Raw genomic sequence first — 27,412 nt, forward strand, 5'->3', positions numbered from 1 at the left:
CTACAATGATGGTGAAACTTGTTTGGATGCCACTGCGCTATGATAAACTGCGTTCATATAGATGATTTCGCTAGTCTTGGACCGATATTTAGTCAACATTCATAATCTGCTTTCTACTACACTGAACAAAAATACATTGAGTTCTATCAGTGAAGTTGTTTTTTTCAACCATTTACATGCAACCTGGTCTAGGCCAATTGATGCCATGTAGTGTCCTGCAAACCTTTGCCCTGTTGTTGGAGTGGTGAGACAGCCTTTGCTGGTTTCAGCAAGCCACTTTGCTCGCCATCTCCACTATGGGCTTCTGGATACTGGTGTTTGTTTGCTGCAGATGAGAAAATGGCGGCTTCCTGGGCGGCATGAGAAGTAGCCAAAGACAGTACTAGCTTCTCATTTTAACTGATATAATTATCTGGGTGCAATTTCTTAAATTGAGTCCCGCTCTCGAGACTTTTGATTAGTTACAATTAACGTGTAAGTATAATGTGGTATTGATAATTTCAACTTTTCTTTTTTTTTCTCGTTGCTTTTTGTTGTGACGGTATCTCCGCCATTTTTCTTGAGGGAAGTTGGCTAACTTGCTAGCAAGGCTAATAAGGAAAAGTAATTTATAACTGTTAATGCTTCAATGAAAGATACGTTAATAAAAGAAGTTCAACTTAAAATTTCCCCCCAAATTATTCTACCATGTTAGGTTTGTACTAAGGTTGCTCGTCATTCATAACTAGCTGTACTTGGTCAAGAAGGATATTAACTTTAGCTTCTAAGCCGGAAGCTAACGTTAACGAGAGAGCTAGCTAAGAAGCTAAATAGCTGTATGCTAAATGCTATCTGGGTTGTTCTGTTGAAATGCTATGTATAATCTGTCAGTAATGTTATTTTGAATCTTGATTTGCAGTATTAGCTAGCTAGCGGACTATCAAAGATGCTTCACTAGTGTTAGCTAGCTAGCTGTTAGCTAAACCAGCGCCTTTTTGACAGCTAACTAGCTAGCTTTTGTCAGGTACCATCACAGTACAACAAAACAACACAAATGAACATTGCCTGCCTGGAACTTTAGCAACAATTACTAGAGATGACAATTGGAGTGGTACTGTTGGAAACAGATTACAATTAAATCAACATATCTGCATCTAAATAAAATAAAAATGTCCTGAATAAAATTAAATATGCATTTCTGCTCATGATAAAAGCATGAAAAAATAAACAGCTGGTGTGGCTACCTTCCCGGGACAATAATATCCAAATGTACATTTGGATTGTAAATTATATACGTGGAAGGAAGCTAACTCGTAAATATATATAATTATAATAAAAAAAATAATTCAGTCGTAACTAGCAAACTGGGTTCAGCGCCTAATTTGTGTCGGCCATTTTGGGTGGTTAGTTTGCGCCAAGATGGCGGCACCCATTGAATCGCACCGTTTTGCTTATGTGGAACTATTAACTGCAAAACACAACAAACAAAATGTATTGTGTGAATTTTGAAGAGATGCACAAAGTTGACTGCGAGTAACACCATTTTATTTTACATAATTAATTTTTGTATAAATGGCTGTGCATTCATGGTGTTACGGATTTATGTTGTTTTGACCTGCCGGCTTTTTTTTGTACAAATTTTCTGCAAAGCGTCGAGCAAGGTAAAATGGCGGCTCCCATAGATTTTTTATTTAGCTTCTTCTTGGCTAAATAAGCTTGCTTGCTACTGTTAGCTAGTGTAAGATAGAATCACAGCCGCCTGGACCTATTCTCAATACAACTATATACAATTGGACTTGAACTGGGATCAAAACAAACACATCTTGATTTTATATATATATATATTTTTTTGTGTGCAGTATTTTAGCAGGACGCGGTTATTAATCCTGTTAGCTTAGCGTTAGCCAACTAGCTTGCTATTCCTGACAGGAGCGAACTAGTTCATTTAGCATTGTTATACTTTTAGCTATTTATCTCAATTTTCAACTAATATTGAAAAGCTTTTCAATTTGGATTTATTTTTTCCACTCAAAGAGGAACTTCATCTCCCGGCACAATGGCATCTGGCTCAGTCCTGCAGCCACGGTGGAAGCGGGTTTTGGGTTGGTCCGGTCCTGTCCCCCGGCCCCGACATGGGCACCGTGCGGTTGCAATCAAAGAATTGATGGTCGTTTTCGGGGGGGGCAATGAAGGAATTGTGGATGAGTTGCACGTTTATAACACAGGTAAGGTTTAACGTCCAGTGGTTCATGCATACATTTAGTACATATGGTTAAATCCTATCGTTAACATTTTTTTGCAATTGGATTCTAACTAGCGCTTCCGCTAAATTGTGCTAGTCAGATATTATATAGAAATAGAATGTATGGTTGGCTAGCAAACTACCTATACATATTATTTTAACCAAGTACTTAATCCGCTTATGCATTGTCGTTGAACATAGTGAATTAGCAATGCACCTATGTGTTTGGTACATGGTTCAAATGTGACTTCTGTATTGCTCATCATTTTGCAAGGTAAGCAAGCGCCAGTGTTGACGTGCCGTGAAATGTAATGGGATCAGTAGTTAGTTATGTGGGTAATGGTTCGCCTTGGGTGCTGATTGGAGAGAAAATCCAGAGAGAAATGGCGGGTTAATAGAAAACAGCAACGTCAAAATATCAACAAAGATCAATCGTTATTAAACACTAATCCACGATGCATTCTATGTTGTGCTATTTTTTTAAGCGTACCTGAGCACTGTCAAAATGGCTTGTCAAATAGTTGGCCGCTAAACAAAAATGCAACAAAAAAAGCCTGCCATTTACACTGTATTTCTATGGTCTATCAGTGGTGAAGCATCAAGAATGACTTTCCATATTGGCATATTTGGTAGACTATATTATTAATTGAAATCACTGGAATCCTCAGACTGTGGCTTTTGACATTTTGTAGTTAAGCAGGTTATTACTACAGTAACATTTGTTAAATAGCAGGGGTTGTCATTAATCTAAGAGTTAATTGTGTTTCAGCGACCAACCAGTGGTTCATTCCTGCTGTCCGTGGTGATATCCCGCCTGGCTGTGCTGCGTATGGTTTTGTGTGCGATGGCACCAGGCTGCTGGTGTTCGGAGGGATGGTGGAATATGGCAAATACAGCAACGATCTGTATGAACTGCAGGTACACGCTCAGCCCACAGAATACACCGATAGTTATTTCGTGAGACATTGGGGTGTAAAACACAACAGTTTGCACAAACAAAATCTGTATATTGTAGTCTGTCAATTTAAACCAATTTCTCTGTTTTGCATCAGATGTTAGCCTAGGCTAGTTGGAGATCGTAGGGCCACACCCAAGCTTGTTAGTGAGTTATCATCTGCATGATGTTATTTTCTCCGGCTGTCCACAGGCTAGCCGCTGGGAGTGGAAGCGTCTGAAGGCCAAATCTCCTAAGAACGGCCCTCCTCCCTGTCCCCGTCTGGGCCACAGCTTCTCCCTGGTAGGGAACAAATGCTACCTTTTCGGAGGACTGGCTAACGACAGCGAGGACCCCAAGAACAACATCCCCAGGTACACTACATCAATATATACTGAACAAAATCAAATTCATTACAGTTTATATAAGGAAATCAGTCAATTCAAATGTTCATTAGGCACTAGTCTATGGATTTCACATGACTGGGAATACAGATATGCATCCGTTGGTCACAGATACCTTAAAAAAATATAAAAAATAAAAACAGTTCCCGGTGATGTACTGGGTTGTCTTCACCACCCACTGGGGGGGTGGGGGACATGTTCCCGGTGATGTACTGGGTTGTCTTCACCACCCACTGGGGTGGTGGGGGACATGTTCCCAGTGATGTACTGGGTTGTCTTCACCACCCACTGGGGGGGTGGGGGACATGTTCCCAGTGATGTACTGGGTTGTCTTCACCACCCACTGGGGTGGTGGGGGACATGTTCCCAGTGATGTACTGGGTTGTCTTCACCACCCACTGGGGGGGTGGGGGACATGTTCCCAGTGATGTACTGGGTTGTCTTCACCACCCACTGGGGGGGTGGGGGACATGTTCCCAGTGATGTACTGGGTTGTCTTCACCACCCACTGGGGGGGTGGGGGACATGTTCCCAGTGATGTACTGGGTTGTCTTCACCACCCACTGGGGGGGTGGGGGACATGTTCCCAGTGATGTACTGGGTTGTCTTCACCACCCACTGGGGGGGTGGGGGACATGTTCCCGGTGATGTACTGGGTTGTCTTCACCACCCACTGGGGGGGTGGGGGACATGTTCCCGGTGATGTACTGGGTTGTCTTCACCACCCACTGGGGGGGTGGGGGACATGTTCCCGGTGATGTACTGGGTTGTCTTCACCACCCACTGGGGGGGTGGGGGACATGTTCCCAGTGATGTACTGGGTTGTCTTCACCACCCACTGGGGGGGTGGGGGACATGTTCCCAGTGATGTACTGGGTTGTCTTCACCACCCACTGGGGGGGTGGGGGACATGTTCCCAGTGATGTACTGGGTTGTCTTCACCACCCACTGGGGGGGTGGGGGACATGTTCCCGGTGATGTACTGGGTTGTCTTCACCACCCACTGGGGGGGTGGGGGACATGTTCCCGGTGATGTACTGGGTTGTCTTCACCACCCACTGGGGGGGTGGGGGACATGTTCCCAGTGACGTACTGGGTTGTCTTCACCACCCACTGGGGGGGTGGGGGACATGTTCCCAGTGATGTACTGGGTTGTCTTCACCACCCACTGGGGGGGTGGGGGACATGTTCCCAGTGATGTACTGGGTTGTCTTCACCACCCACTGGGGGGGTGGGGGACATGTTCCCAGTGAAGTACTGGGTTGTCTTCACCACCCACTGGGGGGGTGGGGGACATGTTCCCAGTGATGTACTGGGTTGTCTTCACCACCCACTGGGGGGGTGGGGGACATGTTCCCAGTGACGTACTGGGTTGTCTTCACCACCCACTGGGGGGGTGGGGGACATGTTCCCAGTGACGTACTGGGTTGTCTTCACCACCCACTGGGGGGGTGGGGGACATGTTCCCAGTGACGTACTGGGTTGTCTTCACCACCCACTGGGGGGGTGGGGGACATGTTCCCAGTGACGTACTGGGTTGTCTTCACCACCCACTGGGGGGGTGGAGGACATGTTCCCAGTGACGTACTGGGTTGTCTTCACCACCCACTGGGGGGGTGGGGGGCATGTTCCCAGTGACGTACTGGGTTGTCTTCACCACCCACTGGGGGGGTGGGGGGCATGTTCCCAGTGACGTACTGGGTTGTCTTCACCACCCACTGGGGGGGTGGGGGACATGTTCCCAGTGACGTACTGGGTTGTCTTCACCACCCACTGGGGGGGTGGGGGAGCATGTTCCCAGTGACGTACTGGGTTGTCTTCACCACCCACTGGGGGGGTGGGGGGCATGTTCCCAGTGACGTACTGGGTTGTCTTCACCACCCACTGGGGGGGTGGGGGGCATGTTCCCAGTGACGTACTGGGTTGTCTTCACCACCCACTGGGGGGGTGGGGGACATGTTCCCAGTGACGTACTGGGTTGTCTTCACCACCCACTGGGGGGGTGGGGGAGCATGTTCCCAGTGACGTACTGGGTTGTCTTCACCACCCACTGGGGGGGTGGGGGGGTTTGTATGTTCCCAGGGACGTACTGGGTTGTCTTCACCACCCACTGGGGGGGGGGGGGGGGGGGGGGGGGGGGGGGGGGGGGGGGGTGTTCCCAGGGGGTTCCCAGTGATGTACTGGGTTGTCTTCACCACCCACTGGGGGGGTGGGGGAGCATGTTCCCAGTGACGTACTGGGTTGTCTCTCACCACCCACGGGGGGGGGGGGGGGGGATGTTCCCAGTGACGTACTGGGTTGTCTTCACCACCCACTGGGGGGGTGGGGGGCATGTTCCCAGTGACGTACTGGGTTGTCTTCACCACCCATGGGGGGGAGCATGTTCCCAGTGACATACTGGGTTGTCTTCACCACCCGTGGGGGTGGAGCATGTTCCCAGTGACGTACTGGGTTGTCTTCACCACCCACTGGGGGGGTGGGGGGCATGTTCCCAGTGACGTACTGGGTTGTCTTCACCACCCACTGGGGTGGTGGGGGAGCATGTTCCCAGTGACGTACTGGGTTGTCTTCACCACCCACTGGGGGGGTGGGGGGGTTGAGCATGTTCCCAGTGACGTACTGGGTTGTCTTCACCACCCACTGGGGGGGGGGGATGTTCCCAGTGATGTACTGGGTTGTCTTCACCACCCACTGGGGGGGTGGGGGGCATGTTCCCAGTGACGTACTGGGTTGTCTCCACCACCCATGGGGGGGAGCATGTTCCCAGTGACGTACTGGGTTGTCTTCACCACCCATGGGGGGGAGCATGTTCCCAGTGACGTACTGGGCTGTCCTCACCACCCACTGGGGGGGGCCTTGTGATTCTTCATGCAATTCCGGGAAAACTATTGAAAGCAGTTTGGGCCTTTTGTTAAAATAAATAAGAGGAATCCCAGTTTTCTATCGCTACCACATTTACTTCTCTACTCTTTCAATTGTGCGGGTGGCATTGTTTTACACGTGCAGTTACACCTGGAGTATCAAGCGTGTTCGGCGCAGCAATAGAACTCATAAAGGACCAATGGCGTCTTAAAATGTTAATGACATAGGTCTACTTTGTAATAGAAACAACTAAATATTTTGAGTGAATAATTATTTTATATACAGTTGCATTTGGAATGTATTCAGACCCCTTGACATTTTGTTACGTTACAGCCTTATTCTAAAATGTATTCATTTGATTTATTTCCTCATCAACCTACACACAATACCCCATAATGATGTCACAATACCCCATAATGATGTCACAATACCCCATAATGATGTCACAATACCCCATCATGAAAGTGACAACAGGATTTTATTTACATAATTATCCACACCCATTGCTTTGAGCTCAGGTGCATCCTGTTTCCATTTAAATTCAAATGATTGGACATGATTTGAAAAGGGCACACACCTGTCTATATAAAGATCCCACAGTTGACCGTGCATGTCAGCGCAAAAACCAAGACATGACGTCGAAAGAATTGTCTGTAGAGCGCCGAGACAGGATTGGTACGGGATTTCTTAAGTAGTGTCGTAGCACAGGGGGGGATTTCTTTAGTCGTGTCGTAGCACAGGGGGGGATTTCTTTAGTCGTGTTGTAGCACAGGGGGGGATTTCTTTAGTCGTCTCGTAGCACAGGGGGGGATTTCTTAAGTAGTGTCGTAGCACAGGGGGGGATTTCTTTAGTCGTGTCGTAGCACAGGGGGAGATTTCTTAAGTAGCACAGGGGGGGGATTTCTTAAGTAGCACGGGGGGGATTTCTTAAGTAGCACAGGGGGGGATTTCTAAAGTAGCACGGGGGGATTTCTAAAGTAGCACAGGGGGGGATTTCTAATGTAGCACGGGGGGGATTTCTAAAGTAGCACAGGGGGGGATTTCTAAAGTAGCACAGGGGGGGATTTCTAAAGTAGCACAGGGGGGGATTTCTAAAGTAGCACAGGGGTGATTTTCTAAAGTAGCACGGGGCGATTTTCTAAAGTAGCACGGGGGGATTTTTCTTTAGTCATGTCATAGCACGGGGGGATTTCTTTAGTCGTGTCGTAGCACAGGGGGGATTTCTTTAGTCGTGTCGTAGCACAGGGGGGATTTCTAAAGTAGCACAGGGGGGGATTTCTTTAGTCATGTCGTAGCACAGGGGGGGATTTCTAAAGTAGCACGGGGGGATTTCTAAAGTAGCACAGGGGGGGATTTCTAAAGTAGCACAGGGGGGATTTCTAAAGTAGCACAGGGGGGGATTTCTTTAGTCATGTCGTAGCATAGGGGGGATGTCTTAAGTAGCACAGGGGGGGGATTTCTTTAGTCGTGTCGTAGCACAGGGGGGGATTTCTAAAGTAGAACGGGGGGATTTCTAAAGTAGCACGGGGGGATTTCTAAAGTAGCACAGGGGGGGATTTCTTACTTCGTTTGAATGAATAATTATTTTATATACAGTTGCATTTGGAAAGTATTCAGACCCCTTGACTATAACCCTATAACCAGATGAAGGGAGGCTGTAATCATCATGAGACAGAGGAACATCGTTGCCCGCAGCTAACTCTGGGGAGGGGGGGGGGGGGTCTACCATCCAGTGTGGTGTTTGGATGGTGTTAATGTAGGCCTTGTCAAAACATAGCAACATTTAACACAATCTAGTATTTTTCTTACAGCGTAATGATGGAACAGAATAAAATGTACCTGTGTTTCCTTTCCTCCACTCAGATACCTGAACGATCTGTATACGTTGGAGCTGCGTGCCGGCTCTAGTGTGGTGGGCTGGGACATCCCCATCACCTACGGGGTGTTGCCCCCGCCCAGAGAGAGCCACACCGCCGTCGTCTACACAGAGAAGTCCCGTCTGGTCATCTATGGAGGCATGAGTGGTTGTCGTCTGGGGGATCTGTGGATCTTAGACATAGGTGAGTGACGGCTCGAGTTTCCTGCCCGACTAGGAAGTCAAATCAAGTTAATTTGTCTAGACAGGATACACATGGTGTTCACAGTACAGTGACACGCTGACTGGCTGGCTGCGTGGTATCAACCAATGGCTGGCTGCGTGGTACGTTATCGACTGTGCAGTTGGGCATCACGTCGTTATATCATGTTATGTGCTTGGCTGATGTGTTCAACACCTACACAGGCTGTGTTTACACAGGTTATCCAATTATGGTCAAAAGATCTGATTGGTCAACAGACCAAATAGTGTAAAAAATTATCCAAATAGAGCTGTGTGTGTAAACGTAGCCTATTGCACGATCTAGGTTTATTATTATTATAATTAGTATTATTATTAGTATTTTTTATAATTATTATTAGTAGTGTTATTAGTATTATTATAATTATTGGTATTATAATTAGTATTATTATTGGTATTATTATTACAATGTTAATTGTTATAATTAGTATTATCATACTTAATATAATTATTATTCGTATTATAATTAGTATTATCATAATTAATAAAATTATTATTATTCGTATTATAATTAGTATTATCATAATTAATATTCGTATTATTATAATTAATACAATTATTATTATTATTCGTATTATAATTAGTAATTATTATTCATATTATAATTAGTATTATTCGTATTATAATTAGTATTATCAGAATTAATATTAGTATTATTATTCGTATTATAATTAGTATTATTATTAGTATTTTTATAATTGTTATTATTAGTAGTGTTACTAGTATTATTATAATTATTGGTATTATAATTAGTATTATTATTGGTATTATTATTACAATGTTAATTGTTATAATTAGTATTATCATACTTAATATAATTATTATTCGTATTATAATTAGTATTATTATAATTAGTATAATTATTATTCGTATTATAATTAGTATTATTATAATTAGTATAATTATTATTCATATTATAATTAGAATTATTATAATTAGTATAATTATTATTCGTATTATAATTAGTATTATTATAATTAGTATAATTAGTATTATAATGCTTTTTAAGACACCCAAAGTCACTTTACACAGCAGGATCAAAAGCACTAAAATCCCACGTTAAAACTATTACGGTTACGCTGAACCACAGGACAGGAGAAAAGCTACGACCGCAGACAGTCCGAGATAATACACTATGAAGTGGTATAGTGGATCTTTCTAGTAGGTTTTCTGGGCCCAGATTAAGCCTACTACCTGGGCTGAAATTATTTAAAATGGAGACCTTTTTTTATTTAATTTTTTAGTACAGTGGCTGGATAAGTTGTTTGCTTTCCTCTGCAGACACCCTCACATGGAATAAGCCCTCGATCAACGGAACAGCTCCTCTCCCTCGCAGTCTCCACTCTGCCACAACTATCACCAACAAGTGAGTTCAATGTCATGTTTTAAAATGTGCATATGTGATCCCTGTGGGAATTGAACCCACTGAGTTGGCATTGCTGGCTCCTACCAACTGAGTCACAGGATCATACTCATGGCCATCTTTATTCCTCACAAACTCACCTGTCCCACCTCTCTCCTCTCTCCCTCCTCACCTGTCTGTTCTGTAACAGGATGTTCGTGTTCGGAGGCTGGGTTCCCCTGGTGATGGATGACGTCAAAGTAGCGACACACGAGAAGGAGTGGAAGTGCACTAACACACTGGCCTGTCTCAACCTAGGTATGTCAGACTGGCCTGTCTCAACCTAGGTATGTCAGGCTGACCAACACACTGACCTGTCTCAACCTAGGTATGTCAGGCTGACCGACACACTGGCCTGTCTCAACCTAGGTATGTCAGGCTGACCGACACACTGGCCTGTCTCAACCTAGGTATGTCAGGCTGACCGACACACTGGCCTGTCTCAACCTAGGTATGTCAGGCTGACCGACACACTGGCCTGTCTCAACCTAGGTATGTCAGGCTGACCGACACACTGGCCTGTCTCAACCTAGGTATGTCAGGCTGACCAACACACTGACCTGTCTCAACCTAGGTATGTCAGGCTGACCAACACACTGACCTGTCTCAACCTAGGTATGTCAGGCTGACCGACACACTGGCCTGTCTCAACCTAGGTATGTCAGGGTGACCCCACACACTGGCCTGTCTCAACCTAGGTATCTCAGGCTGACCCCACACACTGGCCTGTCTCAACCTAGGTATGTCAGCCTGACCCAACACACTGGCCTGTCTCAACCTAGGTATGTCAGGGTGACCCCACACACTGGCCTGTCTCAACCTAGGTATGTCAGGCTGACCCCACACACTGGCCTGTCTCAACCTAGGTATGTCAGGCTGACCAACACACTGGCCTGTCTCAACCTAGGTATGTCAGGCTGACCGACACACTGGCCTGTCTCAACCTAGGTATGTCAGGCTGACCAACACACTGACCTGTCTCAACCTAGGTATGTCAGGCTGACCAACACACTGACCTGTCTCAACCTAGGTATGTCAGGCTGACCGACACACTGGCCTGTCTCAACCTAGGTATGTCAGGGTGACCCCACACACTGGCCTGTCTCAACCTAGGTATCTCAGGCTGACCCCACACACTGGCCTGTCTCAACCTAGGTATGTCAGCCTGACCCAACACACTGGCCTGTCTCAACCTAGGTATGTCAGGGTGACCCCACACACTGGCCTGTCTCAACCTAGGTATGTCAGGCTGACCCCACACACTGGCCTGTCAGGCTGACCGACACACTGGCCTGTCTCAACCTAGGTATGTCAGGCTGACCCCACACACTGGCCTGTCAGGCTGACCGACACACTGGCCTGTCTCAACCTAGGTATGTCAGGCTGACCGACACACTGGCCTGTCTCAACCTATGTATGTCAGACTGACCGACACACTGGCCTGTCTCAACCTAGGTATGTCAGGCTGACCGACACACTGGCCTGTCTCAACCTATGTATGTATGTCAGACTGACCGACACACTGGCCTGTCTCAACCTAGGTATGTCAGACTGACCCAACACACTGGCCTGTCTCAACCTAGGTATGTCAGGCTGACCGACCTACTGGCCTGTCTCAACCTAGGCATGTCAGGGTGACCCCACACACTGGCCTGTCTCAACCTAGTTATCTCAGGCTGACCCCACACACTGGCCTGTCTCAACCTAGGTATGTCAGACTGACCCAACACACTGGCCTGTCTCAACCTAGGTATGTCAGGCTGACCGACACACTGGCCTGTCTCAACCTAGGTATGTCAGGGTGACCCCACACACTGGCCTGTCTCAACCTAGTTATCTCAGGCTGACCCCACACACTGGCCTGTCTCAACCTATGTATGTCAGACTGACCGACACACTGGCCTGTCTCAACCTAGGTATGTCAGACTGACCCAACACACTGGCCTGTCTCAACCTAGGTATGTCAGGCTGACCGACACACTGGCCTGTCTCAACCTAGGTATGTCAGACTGACCCAACACACTGGCCTGTCTCAACCTAGGTATGTCAGGCTGACCGACCTACTGGCCTGTCTCAACCTAGGCATGTCAGGCTGACCCAACACACCACTCTCTTAGATAAAATGGCCTAAAAATTACCACATTTGATGCCCAGTTTTTATAAAACGTTGAGTACAAACACAGTCAGCAGTGAAGCACAAAAATGCAACAACCAAAGAAATCCCCTAAAAAAAACTAAATTCTGACTGACAAACATACCTCGGTAACAATGTACCTCTCAACTGATCCATGTAAAATGCTGCTCCTCTTGTCCTCTACTGTTTCCATTGACGATAACATCATATTTTACCAGACTCGATGGTGTGGGAGTCAGTTCTACTGGACTCTCTAGAGGATAATATCCCTCGGGCCCGAGCTGGACACTGCTCCGTGGCCATCAACTCACGTCTGTACGTCTGGAGCGGACGGGACGGCTACCGCAAGGCCTGGAACAACCAGGTGTGCTGTAAGGACCTCTGGTACCTGGAGACAGGTGAGTGTGCTTCTACCTGTCACTTCATCAGTCAGTATGATGCTGGTTATTCATCAGGCAGTGTGACGCTGGTTATTCATCAGTCAGCGTGACGCTGGTTATTCACCAGTCGGCGTGACGCTGGTTATTCACCAGTCGGCGTGACGCTGGTTATTCACCAGTCGGCGTGACGCTGGTTATTCATCAGTCAGCGTGACGCTGGTTATTCACCAGTCGGCGGCGTGACGCTGGTTATTCACCAGTCGGCGGCGTGACGCTGGTTATTCACCAGTCGGCGGCGTGACGCTGGTTATTCACCAGTCGGCGGCGTGACGCTGGTTATTCACCAGTCGGCGGCGTGACGCTGGTTATTCACCAGTCGGCGGCGTGACGCTGGTTATTCACCAGTCGGCGGCGTGACGCTGGTTATTCACCAGTCGGCGGCGTGACGCTGGTTATTCACCAGTCGGCGGCGTGACGCTGGTTATTCACCAGTCGGCGTGTGTTAATTGTAAATGTATTTTTTAAATTACAAAATGTAAATGATTTATTCAGGTTGTTATTTAAATCCTAACTGCTGCTCTGTTTTTATTCGTCTCCCCACAGAGAAGCCCCGCCCCCCGTCGAGGGTACAGCTGGTGAGAGCCAACACCAGTAGCCTGGAGGTGAGCTGGGGGGCGGTACCTACTGCAGACACCTACCTGTTACAGCTGCAGAAGTACGATATCCCCCCCGCCCCGGCCGCCACCACGCCCGGCGTCAGCCCCGCGACGCCACTGCCGGTCAATTCCTCCCCCAAAAGCCCCGTCTCGGCCTCGGCAGTGTCCGCCCAGGGCCACCCTCTCCAGGGCATCACCTTGGTCCCCTCCATGCCTGGGAGTCCAGTTCCTGCTCGCGGACCAGGTAACCGCTACTTACACAACAGTTTTTAGGCTGTTACTGTGATATTTTAGATGCTGTAGTTTCAGTTCTCTAACTTTTCAAAGCTAAGTAGATTGTAAAGGCTATGGTGAAGGAAAAGACATGCTGTCTAAACAATTTCTTTTTTAAATAATTTTTATTATTATTATTTATTATTATTATTATTTTTACATCAAAATCAAATGGTTTCATTCCAGATCAGCAACCTTCTAAACAGGGTTTTATTGTTTCTCCTCTTCAGCTATTCTTAAGGTGTCTGCTCCCCATTCCACCACAGGCGCCTCCATCGTCACGGTGAGACAGGCCAACCAGGGCGGGAAATCCCCTGTCATGGTTACATCACTTCCTGCTGGGGTCCGAATGGTGGTGCCGGCCCAGGTCGCACAGGGAACCGTATGAATAAATAAATACATTTATGGTCTGAGTTCTGGTCAAATGTAGTGCACTGTGTAGGGTTCCTTCTGGTTCCGTCTGACAGGGTTCCTTCTGGTTCCATCTGACGGGTTCCATCTGGTTCCATCTGACAGGGTTCCATCTGGTTCCATCTGACAGGGTTCCTTCTGGTTCCATCTGACAGGGTTCCATCTGACAGGGTTCCTTCTGGTTCCATCTGACAGGGTTCCTTCTGGTTCCATCTGACAGGGTTCCTTCTGGTTCCATCTGACAGGGTTCCTTCTGGTTCCATCTGACAGGGTTCCTTCTGGTTCCATCTGACAGGGTTCCTTCTGGTTCCATCTGACAGGGTTCCTTCTGGTTCCATCTGACAGGGTTCCTTCTGGTTCCATCTGACAGGGTTCCTTCTGGTTCCATCTGACAGGGTTCCTTCTGACTGGGTTCCTTCTGGTTCCATCTGACAGGGTTCCTTCTGGTTCCATCTGACAGGGTTCATTCTGGTTCCATCTGACAGGGTTCATTCTGGTTCCATCTGACAGGGTTCATTCTGGTTCCATCTGACAGGGTTCATTCTGGTTCCATCTGACAGGGTTCCGTCTGACAGGGTTCCATCTGGTTCCGTCTGACAGGGTTCCTTCTGGTTCCATCTGACGGGTTCCATCTGGTTCCATCTGACAGGGTTCCATCTGACAGGGTTCCATCTGACAGGGTTCCATCTGGTTCCATCTGACAGGGTTCCTTCTGGTTCCATCTGACAGGGTTCCTTCTGGTTCCATCTGACAGGGTTCCATCTGACAGGGTTCCATCTGGTTCCATCTGACAGGGTTCCTTCTGGTTCCATCTGACAGGGTTCCATCTGGTTCCATCTGACATTTAACCGTCAAATAATGGACTAAGACTGAAGAATTGGCACAAAATTGGCTCTTTTTTTGTATCCATTTTTTTTAAGGTTATTTGGGTGTCGTCACTGTATGTTGTCTCTGTGGGCCTATTCCTATCTGCTTCCTCCTTCTCAGCCAATGGGCAGCAGCCCTCAGATGAGTGGCATGGCTGCGTTGGCTGCAGCAGCTGCGGCCACTCAGAAGATCCCGCCCTCCACGGCCACCATGCAGCTGCCAGCCGGTGCCACCATAGTCAAGACAGTAGCCATGAGCCCTGGCGCACAGACTGTCAAAGTAGCTTCGCCTGTTATGGTAAGAGATCCTGCTTGGACTAATAGTAACACACTCTCCATGTAAACCTCAGCTGTCAATTATCAAGTCAGCTGGCTGGCTCACTAGAGCGATTTTGTAGTAGGGATGTGGATATTTGATCAATATCCACACTATCTACCGTACCACTTGGAATGAAGCAACCATTTTATTCTAAGTGCTATAGGAATGTATTCTGAAGGAAATTATTAACACAACATGTAAAGTGTTGGTCACATGTTTCATGAGCTGAATGAAAAGATCCCAGGAATGTTCCATTATGAACAAAAAAGCTTATTTCTCTCAAATTTTGTGCACAAATTTGTTTATATCCCTGTCGGTGTGTGTTTCTCCTTTGCTAAAATAATCCATCCACCTGACAGGTGTGGCATATCAAGAAGCTGATTGAACAACATGATCATTACACAGGTGCACCTTGTGCTGGGGACAATAAAAGGCCACTCTAAAATTATTGTGATGTCATTATGGGTTATTGTGATGTCATTGTGGGGTATTGTGATATCATTGTGGGTGGGGTATTATGTGTAGATTGATGAGGAGAAAAAATATATTTTATCCATTTTAGAATAAGGTTGTAACGTGATAAAGTTTAGGGGTCTGAATACTTTCCGAACACACTGTAAATACGAACTGTGTTGTGAGCATAATATTAGAGTACTTTGGGAAAAAATATATATTCAGTATTTGAAACAGGTGTCCAGCCCATATGGGCTTTAAAGGCACTACTTACATTAAAAAACAAAAAGAACAGTAGATATTTGAAACCTGACTCTCACCCCCTCCATGTCTCGTTCCTTCTCTCAGATTAGTAACCCAGCTACTCGCATGCTGAAGACTGCTGCGGCTCAGGTGGGCACGTCAGGTGTCGCCACACCCGGAACGCCCAATCGGCCAATCATCACCGTGCACAAGTCTGGCACGGTGACAGTTGCCCAGCAACACCAGGTGGTTACCACGGTAGTGGGAGGAGTCACCAAGACCATCACTCTGGTTAAGAGTCCCCTCACTCTGGGGGGAGGTGGCACGCTGGTAAGATCACACCTGACAGAGGCTGTTTAGTGGCCTTAGCAGGATCGCTAAGTTAGCCAGTGAACTCTGATAAATATGAATAACCATAATAACTTTTTATAATTCAGTAGACACTTAAGATTTTCTGGTTTGGTTTCTGTAATTGTTCGTTTCGACTCTTATTGAAATAATCCATGCCAATTTTTCAAGCATCATCATAAAAATGTATTTAAAACAAAACAATGTTTTAAGCCAGTCAGCTGACCAGCTTATTGACCCCTGGGTTTAGCAGGGACTCACTGCGTCTGTTTTGTGCCCCCGTTCTAAGCTGACCGCGGCCAACCAGGGTCAAAACAAAGTGATGTCTGGGAAGGACGTGCAGCATTGGGTTAGTTAGGATGTCTTCTGTTGTCTTTTACATGAACAGTCCATTCCCCCCTCACATATTAAACATGTACAGTAGAACAGTCCATTATCCCCATGGGGGGCTCACATATTAAATACAGTAGAACAGTCCATGCCCCCCCATGGGGGGCTCACATATTAAACATGTACAGTAGAACAGTCCATTCCCTCCATGGGGGGCTCACATATTAAATACAGTAGAACAGTCCATGCCCCCCCATGGGGGGCTCACATATTAAACATGTACAGTAGAACAGTCCATGCCCCCCCATGGGGGGCTCACATATTAAATACAGTAGAACAGTCCATGCCCCCCCATGGGGGGCTCACATATTAAATACAGTAGAACAGTCCATTCCCCCCCATGGGGGGCTCACATATTAAATACAGTAGAACAGTCCATTCCCCCCCATGGGGGGCTCACATATTAAATACAGTAGAACAGTCCATTCCCCCCATGGGGGGCTCACATATTAAATACAGTAGAACAGTCCATTCCCCCCATGGGGGGCTCACATATTAAATACAGTAGAACAGTCCATTCCTCCCCCATGGGGGGCTCACATATTAAACATGTACAGTAGAACAGTCCATTCCCCCCCATGGGGGGGGTCACAGTAGAACAGTCCATTCCCCCCATGGGGGGCTCACATATTAAATACAGTAGAACAGTCCATTCCCCCCCATGGGGGGGGTCACAGTAGAACAGTCCATTTCCCCCCATGGGGGCTCACATATTAAATACAGTAGAACAGTCCATTCCCCCCCATGGGGGGCTCACATATTAAACATGTACAGTAGAACAGTCCATTCCCCCCCATGGGGGGCTCACATATTAAATACAGTAGAACAGTCCATTCCCCCCATGGGGGGCTCACATATTAAATACAGTAGAACAGTCCATTCCCCCCATGGGGGGCTCACATATTAAATACAGTAGAACAGTCCATTCCCCCCATGGGGGCTCACATATTAAATACAGTAGAACAGTCCATTCCCCCCATGGGGGGCTCACATATTAAACATGTACAGTAGAACAGTCCATTCCCCCCCATGGGGGGCTCACATATTAAACATGTACAGTAGAACAGTCCATTCCCCCCCATGGGGGGCTCACATATTAAATACAGTAGAACAGTCCATTCCCCCCATGGGGGGCTCACATATTAAATACAGTAGAACAGTCCATTCCCCCCATGGGGGGCTCACATATTAAATACAGTAGAACAGTCCATTCCCCCCATGGGGGGCTCACATATTAAATACAGTAGAACAGTCCATTCCTCCCCCATGGGGGGCTCACATATTAAACATGTACAGTAGAACAGTCCATTCCCCCCCATGGGGGGCTCACATATTAAATACAGTAGAACAGTCCATTCCCCCCATGGGGGGCTCACATATTAAATACAGTAGAACAGTCCATTCCCCCCATGGGGGGCTCACATATTAAATACAGTAGAACAGTCCATTCCCCCCATGGGGGCTCACATATTAAATACAGTAGAACAGTCCATTCCCCCCATGGGGGGCTCACATATTAAACATGTACAGTAGAACAGTCCATTCCCCCCCATGGGGGGCTCACATATTAAACATGTACAGTAGAACAGTCCATTCCCCCCCATGGGGGGCTCACATATTAAATACAGTAGAACAGTCCATTCCCCCCATGGGGGGCTCACATATTAAATACAGTAGAACAGTCCATTCCCCCCATGGGGGGCTCACATATTAAATACAGTAGAACAGTCCATTCCCCCCATGGGGGGCTCACATATTAAATACAGTAGAACAGTCCATTCCTCCCCCATGGGGGGCTCACATATTAAACATGTACAGTAGAACAGTCCATTCCCCCCATGGGGGCTCACATATTAAATACAGTAGAACAGTCCATTCCCCTCCATGGGGGGTCACATATTAAACATGTACAGTAGAACAGTCCATTCCCCCCATGGGGGGCTCACATATTAAATACAGTAGAACAGTCCATTCCTCCCCCATGGGGGGCTCACATATTAAACATGTACAGTAGAACAGTCCATTCCCCCCATGGGGGCTCACATATTAAATACAGTAGAACAGTCCATTCCCCTCCATGGGGGGTCACATATTAAACATGTACAGTAGAACAGTCCATTCCCCCCCATGGGGGGCTCACATATTAAATACAGTAGAACAGTCCATTCCCCCCCATGGGGGGGGTCACAGTAGAACAGTCCATTCCCCCCATGGGGGGCTCACATATTAAATACAGTAGAACAGTCCATTCCCCCCCATGGGGGGGGTCACAGTAGAACAGTCCATTTCCCCCCATGGGGGCTCACATATTAAATACAGTAGAACAGTCCATTCCCCCCATGGGGGGCTCACATATTAAACATGTACAGTAGAACAGTCCATTCCCCCCCATGGGGGGCTCACATATTAAATACAGTAGAACAGTCCATTCCCCCCCATGGGGGGGGTCACAGTAGAACAGTCCATTCCCCCCATGGGGGGCTCACATATTAAATACAGTAGAACAGTCCATTCCCCCCATGAGGGGCTCACATATTAAACAGTCCATTCCCTCCATGGGGGGCTCACATATTAAATACAGTAGAACAGTCCATTCCCCCCATGGGGGGTCACAGTAGAACAGTCCATTCCCCCCATGGGGGGCTCACATATTAAATACAGTAGAACAGTCCATTCCCCCCATGGGGGGCTCACATATTAAATACAGTAGAACAGTCCATTCCCCCCATGGGGGGCTCACATATTAAATACAGTAGAACAGTCCATTCCCCCCATGGGGGCTCACATATTAAATACAGTAGAACAGTCCATTCCCCCCATGGGGGCTCACATATTAAATACAGTAGAACAGTCCATTCCCCTCCATGGGGGGTCACATATTAAACATGTACAGTAGAACAGTCCACTCCCCCCCATGGGGGGCTCACATATTAAATACAGTAGAACAGTCCATTCCCCCCCATGGGGGCTCACATATTAAATACAGTGGAACAGTCCATTCCCCCCATGGGGGGCTCACATATTAAACATGTACAGTGGAACAGTCCATTCCCCCCATGGGGGGCTCACATATTAAACATGTACAGTAGAACAGTCCATTCCCCCCATGGGGGGCTCACATATTAAACATGTTCAATGGAACAGTCCATTCCCTTCATGGGGGGCTCACATATTAAACATGTACAGTAGAACAGTCCATTCCCTCCATGGGGGGCTCACATATTAAATACAGTAGAACAGTCCATTCCCTCCATGGGGGGGCTCACATATTAAACATGTACAGTGGAACAGTCCATTCCCTCCATGGGGGGCTCACATATTAAATACAGTAGAACAGTCCATTCCCTCCATGGGGGGCTCACATATTAAACATGTACAGTGGAACAGTCCATTCCCTCCATGGGGGGCTCACATATTAAATACAGTAGAACAGTCCATTCCCCCCATGGGGGGCTCTCACATATTAAATACGGTAGAACAGTCCATTCCCCTCCATGGGGGGTCACATATTAAACATGTACAGTAGAACAGTCCATCCCCCCCCATGGGGGGCTCACATATTAAACATGTACAGTGGAACAGTCCATTCCCCCCATGGGGGGCTCACATATTAAACATGTACAGTGGAACAGTCCATTCCCTCCATGGGGGGCTCACATATTAAATACAGTAGAACAGTCCATTCCCCCCCATGGGGGGCTCACACATATTAAATACAGTAGAACAGTCCATTCCCTCCATGGGGGGCTCACATATTAAATACAGTAGAACAGTCCATTCCCCCCCATGGGGGGCTCACATATTAAACATGTACAGTGGAACAGTCCATTCCCTCCATGGGGGGCTCACATATTAAATACAGTAGAACAGTCCATTCCCCCCCATGGGGGGCTCACATATTAAACATGTACAGTGGAACAGTCCATTCCCTCCATGGGGGGCTCACATATTAAATACAGTGGAACAGTCCATTCCCCTGTTCCACTGTACATGTTTAATATGTGAGCCCCCCACAGTCCTATCAGAATAAGTCATGTGGAAGCGTCATAGTGTCATGCTGCATTACATTAAATAGAAATAGACCTATGTTGATAGTAAAAGTCATGTGGTGTTAGACCAGTCTTTCCTCTGTAATCTGTCGGTCTCTCCTACTTCCTGACGGTCTCTCCTACTTCCTGTCCTCTAGCTGTCTAACCTGTCCAACCTGGGGAAGGTGATGTCCGTGGTCCAGACCAAGCCTGGTCAGACAGGAGCAGTTACGGGACAGGCTGGGTCCAGCCTCCAGCACATCCTACAGGTCAGTAATACATTTAGTTGTGTAATACAGGACAGTGGTGCCTGTAGTTGTGGGACAGTGGTGCCTGTAGTTGTAGGACAGTGGTGCCTGTAGTTGTAGGACAGTGGTGCCTGTAGTTGTGGGACAGTGGTGCCTGTAGTTGTGGGACAGTGGTGCCTGTAGTTGTAGGACAGTGGTGCCTGTAGTTGTAGGACAGTGGTGCCTGTAGTTGTGGGACAGTGGTGCCTGTAGTTGTGGGACAGTGGTGCCTGTAGTTGTAGGACAGTGGTGCCTGTAGTTGTAGGACAGTGGTGCCTGTAGTTGTAGGACAGTGGTGCCTGTAGTTGTAGGACAGTGGTGCCTGTAGTTGTAGGACAGTGGTGCCTGTAGTTGTAGGACAGTGGTGCCTGTAGTTGTAGGACAGTGGTGCCTGTAGTTGTAGGACAGTGGTGCCTGTAGTTGTAGGACAGTGGTGCCTGTAGTTGTAGGACAGTGGTGCCTGTAGTTGTAGGACAGTGGTGCCTGTAGTTGTGGGACAGTGGTGCCTGTAGTTGTGGGACAGTGGTGCCTGTAGTTGTGGGACAGTGGTGCCTGTAGTTGTGGGACAGTGGTGCCTGTAGTTGTGGGACAGTGGTGCCTGTAATTGTAGGACAGTGGTGCCTGTAGTTGTGGGACAGTCGTGCCTGTGGTTGTGGGACAGTGGTGCCTGTGGTTGTGGGACAGTGGTGCCTGTGGTTGTGGGACAGGTGTGCCTGTAGTTGTGGGACAGGTGTGCCTGTAGTTGTGGGACAGTGGTGCCTGTAGTTGTAGGACAGTGGTGCCTGTAGTTGTAGGACAGTGGTGCCTGTAGTTGTGTAATACGGGACAGTGGTGCCTGTAGTTGTGTAATGCGGGACAGTGGTGCCTGTAGTTGTGTAATACGGGACAGTGGTGCCTGTAGTTGTGTAATACGGGACAGTGGTGCCTGTAGTTGTGTAATACGGGACAGTGGTGCCTGTAGTTGTGTAACGCCGGACAGTGGTGCCTGTAGTTGTGTAACGCCGGACAGTGGTGCCTGTAGTTGTGTAACGCCGGACAGTGGTGCCTGTAGTTGTGTAACGCCGGACAGTGGTGCCTGTAGTTGTGTAACGCCGGACAGTGGTGCCTGTAGTTGTGTAACGCCGGACAGTGGTGCCTGTAGTTGTGTAACGCCGGACAGTGGTGCCTGTAGTTGTGTAACGCCGGACAGTGGTGCCTGTAGTTGAGTAACGCCGGACAGTGGTGCCTGTAGTTGTGTAACGCCGGACAGTGGTGCCTGTAGTTGTGTAACGCCGGACAGTGGTGCCTGTAGTTGTGTAACGCCGGACAGTGGTGCCTGTAGTTGTGTAACGCCGGACAGTGGTGCCTGTAGTTGTGTAACGCCGGACAGTGGTGCCTGTAGTTGTGTAACGCCGGACAGTGGTGCCTGTAGTTGTGTAACGCCGGACAGTGGTGCCTGTAGTTGTGTAATGCGGGACAGTGGTGCATGTAGTTGTGGGACAGTGGTGCCTGTAGTTGTGTAATACGGGACAGTGGTGCCTGTAGTTGTGTAATACGGGACAGTGGTGCCTGTAGTTGTGTAATACGGGACAGTGGTGCCTGTAGTTGTGTAATACCGGACAGTACACAACGATCAACTTATTGGTGAATTCACATCGTCAGGTGATTCTCATCCATAGATCCTGTGGAAACAGATATCGAATATGTTCTGCCGTATAGAGACCGAGTCTCCAACTGTCTACCAGGCTGAAATGGTGCTGGTTGTTTTTATGCATAAACCAACAGGTGGTATAATCCACCAACTTCAAGATGGGGCTCTATTTCACAAAGGTGTAGCATGATATATGTTAGCTTCCACCTCTCGTCTTCACTTCTGAACCCTCTCGCTCTTTCTCTCGCTCTTTCTCGCTCTCTCTTTCTCTCGCTCTTTCTCTCTGTCTCTCTGTTTCTCTCTCTCTGTCTCTCTCTTTCTCTCTCTTTCTCTCTGTCTCTCTCTGTCTGTCTCTCTCTCTGTCTCTCTCTCTCCTCTTCCTGTCCCGCCAGACGAAGGGTCCTCTTCCGGCGGGTACTATCCTGAAGCTGGTGACGTCAGCCGACGGCACGCCCACCACCATCATCACCACTTCCAAGGCCGGGGCCACCGTAGGGGGCAAGCCCACCATCTTGTCCTACAGCAGCATGCCTACCTCCACCTCCAAGCCGGGCACCCACATTATCAAGACCATACCCATGTCCTCCATCGGACAAACTGGTTCGTCTGCTACCTATCAATCGTTTCAATCAGTCAATTGCAGGTCTGGAGACTTTTTTTTATTTTATTTTATTGTCAGGCGCTGGTGAATATTTCTCTGGAACAAGTCTCTTGCCGCGCACCAGTTCATGGATTTGACAGTCAAACTATCACTTAAATAGCAGCCAACCGTTGTCACTGCTGCTATGCTATGCCACGTCGTGATTGGTTTAAATTACCTAACAGGAACAAGTGGTCTCTTTCCCCTTTTCTGTGATGGCAGTCTCCCGACATCAACATTCGACGTTCCAGAATATAGATATTTGTCTTGACTTGGATCAAAATGCAACACTTCAAAATTAACCTTATAGCTAGCAGTCTTCTACAAATAGTCTTCTAACCAGGGATTCACACGATTCACAGATTCAGAGAAAATCCCTAACTGAAAAAACTGCCATCAACATGTCTCCATCATCAAAGGGATTATTTCATTACGAATAAACCTACCTATAAACCACCTGATGACACACAGAAGTAGACCTATAGACCACCTGATGACACATTGAAGTAGGTCTATAGACCACCTGATTACACATTGAAGTAGGTCTATAGACCACCTGATTACACATTGAAGTAGGTCTATAGACCACCTGATTACACATTGAAGTAGGTCTATAGACCACCTGATTACACATTGAAGTAGGTCTATAGACCACCTGATTACACATTGAAGTAGGTCTATAGACCACCTGATTACACATTGAAGTAGGTCTATAGACCACCTGATTACACATTGAAGTAGGTCTATAGACCACCTGATTACACATTGAAGTAGGTCTATAGACCACCTGATTACACATAGTAGGTCTATAGACCACCTGATTACACATAGAAGTAGGTCTATAGACCACCTGGTTACACATAGAAGTAAGTCTATAGACCACCTGATTACACATAGAAGTAGGTCTATAGACTACCTGGCCTGGTTACACATAGAAGTAGACCTATAGACCACCTGGCCTGATTACACATAGAAGTAGGTCTATAGACCACCTGATTACACATAGAAGTAGGTCTATAGACTACCTGGCCTGATTACACATAGAAGTAGGTCTATAGACTACCTGATGACATATAGAAGTAGACCTATAGACAACCTGGCCTGATTACACATAGAAGTAGACCTATAGACTACCTGGCCTGGTTACACATTGAAGTAGGTCTATAGACTACCTGATTACACATTGAAGTAGGTCTATAGACCACCTGATTACACATTGAAGTAGGTCTATAGACCACCTGATTACACATAGAAGTAGGTCTATAGACTACCTGATTACACATAGAAGTAGGTCTATAGACTACCTGGCCTGGTTACACATAGAAGTAGACCTATAGACCACCTGGCCTGATTACACATAGAAGTAGGTATATAGACCACCTGATTACACATAGAAGTAGGTCTATAGACTACCTGGCCTGGTTACACATAGAAGTAGGTCTATAGACTACCTGGTCTGATTACACATAGAAGTAGGTCTATAGACTACCTGATGACACATAGAAGTAGACCTATAGACTACCTGGCCTGGTTACACATTGAAGTAGACCTATAGACTACCTGGCCTGATTACACATAGAAGTAGGTCTATAGACCACCTGATTACACATAGAAGTAGACCTATAGACTACCTGATTACACACAGAAGTAGACCTATAGACCACCTGATGACACATAGAAGTAGACCTATAGACCACCTGATTACACATAGAAGTAGACCTATAGACCACCTGATGACACACAGAAGTAGACCTATAGACCACCTGATGACACATTGAAGTAGGTCTATAGACCACCTGATTACACATTGAAGTAGGTCTATAGACCACCTGATTACACATTGAAGTAGGTCTATAGACCACCTGATTACACATTGAAGTAGGTCTATAGACCACCTGATTACACATTGAAGTAGGTCTATAGACCACCTGATTACACATTGAAGTAGGTCTATAGACTACCTGATTACACATAGTAGGTCTATAGACCACCTGATTACACATAGAAGTAGGTCTATAGACCACCTGATTACACATAGAAGTAGGTCTATAGACCACCTGATTACACATAGAAGTAGGTCTATAGACTACCTGGCCTGGTTACACATAGAAGTAGACCTATAGACCACCTGGCCTGATTACACATAGAAGTAGGTCTATAGACCACCTGATTACACATAGAAGTAGGTCTATAGACTACCTGGCCTGGTTACACATAGAAGTAGGTCTATAGACTACCTGGTCTGATTACACATAGAAGTAAGTCTATAGACTACCTGATGACACATAGAAGTAGACCTATAGACTACCTGGCCTGGTTACACATTGAAGTAGACCTATAGACTACCTGGCCTGATTACACATAGAAGTAGGTCTATAGACCACCTGATTACACATAGAAGTAGGTCTATAGACCACCTGATTACACATAGAAGTAGGTCTATAGACTACCTGATTACACATAGAAGTAGACCTATAGACTACCTGATTACATATAGAAGTAGACCTATAGACTACCTGGCCTGGTTACACATTGAAGTAGACCTATAGACTACCTGATTACACATTGAAGTAGACCTATAGACAACCTGGCCTGATTACACATAGAAGTAGACCTATAGACAACCTGATTACACATTGAAGTAGGTCTATAGACCACCTGATTACACATTGAAGTAGGTCTATAGACCACCTGATTACACATAGAAGTAGGTCTATAGACCACCTGATTACACATAGAAGTAGGTCTATAGACTACCTGGCCTGGTTACACATAGAAGTAGGTCTATAGACTACCTGGCCTGGTTACACATAGAAGTAGGTCTATAGACCACCTGATTACACATAGAAGTAGGTCTATAGACTACCCGATGACACATAGAAGTAGACCTATAGACTACCTGGCCTGGTTACACATTGAAGTAGACCTATAGACTACCTGATTACACATTGAAGTAGACCTATAGACAACCTGGCCTGATTACACATAGAAGTAGACCTATAGACAACCTGGCCTGATTACACATTGAAGTAGGTCTATAGACCACCTGATTACACATAGAAGTAGGTCTATAGACCACCTGATTACACATTGAAGTAGGTCTATAGACCACTTGATTACACATTGAAGTAGGTCTATAGACCACCTGATTACACATTGAAGTAGGTCTATAGACCACCTGATTACACATTGAAGTAGGTCTATAGACCACCAGATTACACATTGAAGTAGGTCTATAGACTACCTGGTCTGATTACACATTGAAGTAGGTCTATAGACCACCTGATTACACATTGAAGTAGGTCTATAGACCACCTGATTACACATTGAAGTAGGTCTATAGACCACCTGATTACACATTGAAGTAGGTCTATAGACCACCTGATTACACATTGAAGTAGGTCTATAGACTACCTGATTACACATTGAAGTAGGTCTATAGACCACCTGATTACACATTGAAGTAGGTCTATAGACTACCTGATTACACATTGAAGTAGGTCTATAGACCACCTGATTACACATAGTAGGTCTATAGACTACCTGATTACACATTGAAGTAGGTCTATAGACCACCTGATTACACATTGAAGTAGGTCTATAGACTACCTGATTACACATTGAAGTAGGTCTATAGACTACCTGATTACACATTGAAGTAGGTCTATAGACTACCTGATTACACATTGAAGTAGGTCTATAGACTACCTGATTACACATTGAAGTAGGTCTATAGACCACCTGATTACACATAGAAGTAGGTCTATAGACCACCTGATTACACATTGAAGTAGGTCTATAGACCACCTGATTACACATTGAAGTAGGTCTATAGACCACCAGATTACACATTGAAGTAGGTCTATAGACTACCTGGTCTGATTACACATTGAAGTAGGTCTATAGACCACCTGATTACACATTGAAGTAGGTCTATAGACCACCTGATTACACATTGAAGTAGGTCTATAGACCACCTGATTACACATTGAAGTAGGTCTATAGACCACCTGATTACACATTGAAGTAGGTCTATAGACTACCTGATTACACATTGAAGTAGGTCTATAGACCACCTGATTACACATTGAAGTAGGTCTATAGACTACCTGATTACACATTGAAGTAGGTCTATAGACCACCTGATTACACATTGAAGTAGGTCTATAGACTACCTGATTACACATTGAAGTAGGTCTATAGACCACCTGATTACACATTGAAGTAGGTCTATAGACTACCTGATTACACATTGAAGTAGGTCTATAGACCACCTGATTACACATTTGAAGTAGATCTATAGACTACCTGGTCTGATTACACATTGAAGTAGGTCTATAGACCACCTGATTACACATTGAAGTAGGTCTATAGACCACCTGATTACACATTGAAGTAGGTCTATAGACTACCTG

At 46.6% G+C, this 27,412-nt stretch overlaps 1 protein-coding gene across 6 annotated transcripts in view; it reads left to right on the forward strand.

Annotated features, from left to right (window-relative positions):
• The first annotated feature begins 253 nt into the window (after positions 1–253).
• Positions 254–27,412, forward strand: part of LOC109869101 (host cell factor 1) — a 61,242-nt gene continuing 34,083 nt past the window's right edge. For 3 of the 6 annotated variants that reach the window (XM_031804398.1, XM_031804400.1, XM_031804402.1), the window contains exons 1-15: positions 1,382–1,640; positions 2,014–2,204; positions 2,991–3,139; positions 3,369–3,529; positions 8,285–8,481; positions 9,819–9,903; positions 10,091–10,197; positions 12,292–12,471; positions 13,057–13,353; positions 13,613–13,764; positions 14,781–14,957; positions 15,780–16,004; positions 16,312–16,371; positions 20,599–20,709; positions 22,750–22,957. In XM_031804398.1, the coding sequence (XP_031660258.1) occupies positions 2,036–2,204; positions 2,991–3,139; positions 3,369–3,529; positions 8,285–8,481; positions 9,819–9,903; positions 10,091–10,197; positions 12,292–12,471; positions 13,057–13,353; positions 13,613–13,764; positions 14,781–14,957; positions 15,780–16,004; positions 16,312–16,371; positions 20,599–20,709; positions 22,750–22,957 (2,278 nt within the window). In that variant the 5' untranslated portion in view covers positions 1,382–1,640; positions 2,014–2,035. Of the gene's footprint in view, positions 475–1,379; positions 1,641–2,013; positions 2,205–2,990; positions 3,140–3,368; positions 3,530–8,284; positions 8,482–9,818; positions 9,904–10,090; positions 10,198–12,291; positions 12,472–13,056; positions 13,354–13,612; positions 13,765–14,780; positions 14,958–15,779; positions 16,005–16,311; positions 16,372–20,598; positions 20,710–22,749; positions 22,958–27,412 lie in introns of those variants that run through there. The other 3 variants (XM_031804397.1, XM_031804403.1, XM_031804401.1) reach the window with 3 other exon arrangements.

Source organism: Oncorhynchus kisutch, linkage group LG24 (genome assembly GCF_002021735.2).
Source record: "Oncorhynchus kisutch isolate 150728-3 linkage group LG24, Okis_V2, whole genome shotgun sequence".
In the NCBI taxonomy this organism is placed as follows: Eukaryota; Metazoa; Chordata; class Actinopteri; order Salmoniformes; family Salmonidae; genus Oncorhynchus; species Oncorhynchus kisutch.